The sequence below is a fragment of the Colobus angolensis genome, unplaced genomic scaffold, assembly GCF_000951035.1.
Source record: "Colobus angolensis palliatus isolate OR3802 unplaced genomic scaffold, Cang.pa_1.0 Scaffold24, whole genome shotgun sequence".
Classification (NCBI taxonomy): Eukaryota; Metazoa; Chordata; class Mammalia; order Primates; family Cercopithecidae; genus Colobus; species Colobus angolensis.
In genome coordinates, this window is record NW_012115599.1 from 11,890,198 (window position 1) to 11,894,088 (window position 3,891).

Below are 3,891 nucleotides of genomic sequence, written 5' to 3' on the forward strand. Positions count from 1 at the left end.
AGTAGCTGGGATTACAGGTGCCCACCACCACACCCAGCTAATTTTTGTATTTTCAGTAGAGATGGGGTTTCGCCGTGATGGCCAGGCTGGTCTTGAACTCCTGACCTCAAGTTACCCACCTGCCTCAGCCTCCCAAAGTGCTAGGATTACAGGCCTAAGCCACTGTGCCCGGCCTTTTTTTTTGAGAACGGGTCTCACTCTAGCCCAGGCTGGAGTACAGTGGTATGATCACTGCTCACTGCAGCCTTGACATCCTGGCTTCAAACAGTGCTGCTTCCTGCCTCAGCCTCTCATGTAGCTGAGACCCTAGGCACATGCCACCATATCTGGCTAGTTTTTTGTAGAACCAGGGTCTCACTTTGTTGCCCAGGCTGGTCTCAAACTCCTCAAGTGATCCTCTTGTCTCAAAGTGTTGGCATTATACGCGTGAGCCACCATGCTTGGCATGACTTGTATTTTAAAAGGCAAAGGTTGTTTTGCGTGTGTATGTATGAGGCATAGTTTAAGATGCAGAGATGTTCTGGAGAGATGTGTCAGTCCTGTGCTCTGCTCTTTAGCACTACAGGTCCAGTGAGTCCAGGATTTCAGAGGCTCTGGGTGACTCGCATGCCCCATCCTCACAGGAGACTGATGTCATTTTACTCATTTACAATGAAAGATAATACCCCTGTCAGCTGATCACACATCCTTCCCTGCTGGAAAGTCACAGCCCAGGCTGATCTGCAGGGCACCAGCCATGCGAGGCTCAGTCTTGAGGGTTCACTCAGCCTGTGGGCCCCACAGTTGCCCCTCCCATGCCTGGAATAAACACACAAATTCCCCAGAGGCAGCATCTCCCGCCCTTGTTTGGGCCCCGTAAGAAATGCCTAGTGCTGTTTTGGGTCTCTCTTCTGCCAATTACAGTGCAGTGGGAGGAATGGTAAGAGCAAGGTGTCATGGTCTCAGTTCACAGCTGAGACGTGTAAATCAGATGGGGGGTCAGGAAGGCTTCTAGGAGGAGGTGATCTTGAGTGGACTCACTCTAATCCATGAACGTGAGCAGGCGACAAGGAAACTCAGGAAAGAAAGATCTTAAGGGTACATCATACAGACCCTGCTTCTTCCTTTCAGAAACTCTCCTCCAAGTACACTTTCTCTTAACTGCAATTTACCTATCCATCTCCCCAGCTCAACTGTGTGCCCTTTGTAGGTCCGAGATTGGCTCATCCTGTCATTAGGTACCAGTGTGTGTCTGTCTCCTAAGACCGCTTGGGTACCAATGGCATGGAGCGCCTATGTGCTAGATACTCCTTGCCATTTTCCAGCCCTCCGCTTTGACATCCCAGAGACAAAGCCCCATTCTCATAGATGTGAACCCTGTCCACAAGGATGCCACAGATGCCAAACCTGTTCTCAGATATCCTAATGGATGAAGATGTCCAGGCCACACCCCTGCGCACACAGGCCCAGGCCCCTTCTCTGGTCAGTCCTGAGCCATCTCAGTCACCTCTAACTGTCCTCTCCCTCTCTACCCTGCCCGGGGCACCCCAGGCTAGTGACGGCCTGCTGGTGCGCTGGCAGAACAAGACACTGGAGAGCCTCATAGAACTGCACAACAAGCCACCTGTCTGGAACGATGACAGCGGCTCCTACACCCTCAACTTCCAAGGCCGGGTCACCCAGGCCTCAGTCAAGAACTTCCAGATTGTCCACGCTGATGATCGTGAGTACCTGAGGGCCCAGGTCTGACTCTTCTCCACCACCCCCAGGACGCCGACCCTTATTCAAGCTCCCCTCACCTCCTCACATACACACACACCAACCGTTATCCCGAGAGCTGAGACATCCCACAAGGTCACTCTCTCCTCCATAGGTACTGACACTGTGCTCTCAAGAGCCTCGATATTCTAAGCGGGTGTCTTGGGGCTCATGATTCCAGTTTCCCATTCCAGCATTGGCCAGAGCAGTAGGTTAGATACTGGGACATTCTGGATAAGATTGTGTTGAAGGGAGGGTTGAGCTCCTAGAGTCTGAAAACCACTGACAGCCCGACTCCTCTTTGGTCATAGAGGGTGGTGAGGCTCAGGGAGGGCAGCCCTTTGCCCAAAGTCTCTCAGCAACTTCTCCAGGAAGTTACACTGGCCCTCAAAATTTATTTCACAAAACTTACACGGTGCTTACTATATGCCAGGCACTGTTCTCGGGATTTTACAGATACTGAATCATTAAATCCCTTCAACATCCCTGTAAGGAGTGCCATTATTATCTCTATTTGGCAGGAAACTGAGGCACAAAGAGGTTAAGCAACTTGCCCATGGTCACATCACTAGTAGGAGGTAGAGCTGACAGTCAGGATTTCCAGCGGCCATGCTCTTAACCTCTTCAAGATGGTTGCCTTTTAGGGGCGGGGAATATTAAGCATTTTTGAGTGCCTACTCTGTATCTTCTCTCAAGTGAGAGGTCAAAGGAATACCTTGGAAGGGTCAGGGAAACAAGGTGTCCCTCTTACAAGCCTTGGTTGGAAAGGCTTCCTTCCCACTAGGGTGAGGAAGTTTGGGGATGGCAGGGTATCTCCCATAGGTCTCTGGGTTCACAGGGTTGGACCAACATTGAGTGAGCCCCAACTCCATCCTAGAGATGTGCCCCCAGTGCCACCTGTCCTGCGGCCGTGGGACTGCTCTCCAGATCATGTTTCTGGTCTGGTGGAGCCTGGTCCACCTGAGATTGGGGGTATTTTTAGCAACTTTCTGTCCCTATGGATGCTGTGGGAGGTGCTGTGGTTGGGCTGGGAACCTGGATCAGAGAGGGGAGAGGTGCCCAGTGAGGCTGAGGAAGGGGACCAGGGGCTAGTCAAAGGGTGGAGCTGGGGTCTAAGGTGGGACTTAGTGGCTGGGGATAGGAGGAAAGAATGTGGCCAGAAACAACAGAGAAGTTGGGAAGGAAGAATTCTGGGCTTGGATAAATTTGACAGGGTCCCATAGTTAATCAGGTGCGGGCTCGAGGCATGGCCTGTGGCAACAGCAGACAAGGCAGGGTCCCTGCCCCCAGGAGATTACAGTGTGACTGCAAAGCCATGTGGTGCTCGTGTGGAGTGAGATAGGAAGAAGGGATGGGTGTTGAGTAACTGAGATGGTGGCTGAGGGTTGGATCCCCAAGGCAAGGGAGAGACTGCCCCCAAGGTTGAAGGCACTGTCTGCCACGATGGGAGTCCAAGGAGGTCTCGGGCCGCCCCCACCCCGTCTTGTGTCCATAGCCGACTATATCGTGCTGCAGTTCGGCCGCGTGGCGGAGGACGCCTTCACCCTAGACTACCGGTACCCGCTGTGCGCCCTGCAGGCCTTCGCCATCGCCCTCTCCAGTTTCGACGGGAAGCTGGCCTGCGAATGACCCCAGCAGCCCCTCAGCGCCCCCAGAGCCCGTCAGCGTGGGGGGAAGGATTCAGTGGAGGCTTGCAGGGTCCCTCCAGCAAAGCCCCCGCGGAAAACTGCTCCTGTGTCGGGGCTGACCCCTCACTGCCTCTCGGTGACCTCCGTCCGCTCCCCAGCCTGGCACAGGCCGACGCAGGAGGAGCCCGGACGGCGGGTAGGACGGAGATGAAGAACATCTGGAGTTGGAGCCGCACATCTGGTCTCGGAGCTCGCCAGCGCCGCTGTACCCCCCTCCTCCCCGAGTCCCAGTCACTTCCTGTCCGGGAGCAGTAGTCAGTGTTGTTTTAACCTCCCCTCTCCCCGGGACCGCGCTAGGGCTCCGAGGAGCTGGGGCGTGCTAGGAGGAGGGGGTAGGTGATGGGGGACGAGGACCAGGCACCCACATCCCCAATAAAGCCGCGTCCTTGGCCAAGCGGAACGGTGGTTCCTCAGCGCGTGCGGAGAACGAGGCGGCAGGAGGCGTCCGAGGCGAGGGCTAGAAGCC

The 3,891-nt window shown here is 54.8% G+C and overlaps 2 protein-coding genes across 3 annotated transcripts in view; both read left to right on the forward strand.

Moving 5' to 3' along the window:
* TULP1 (tubby like protein 1) overlaps positions 1–3,819 on the forward strand; it is a 14,801-nt gene extending 10,982 nt beyond the window's left edge. For both annotated transcript variants that reach the window (XM_011945382.1, XM_011945383.1), the window contains 2 exons: positions 1,531–1,702; positions 3,233–3,819. In XM_011945382.1, the coding sequence (XP_011800772.1) occupies positions 1,531–1,702; positions 3,233–3,366 (306 nt within the window). In that variant the 3' untranslated portion in view covers positions 3,367–3,819. The remainder of the gene's footprint in view (positions 1–1,530; positions 1,703–3,232) is intronic.
* TEAD3 (TEA domain family member 3) overlaps positions 3,689–3,891 on the forward strand; it is a 26,037-nt gene continuing 25,834 nt past the window's right edge. Inside the window, exon 1 of the mRNA XM_011945380.1 lies at positions 3,689–3,757. The gene's annotated coding sequence lies outside the window, so the exon portion shown is untranslated. The remainder of the gene's footprint in view (positions 3,758–3,891) is intronic.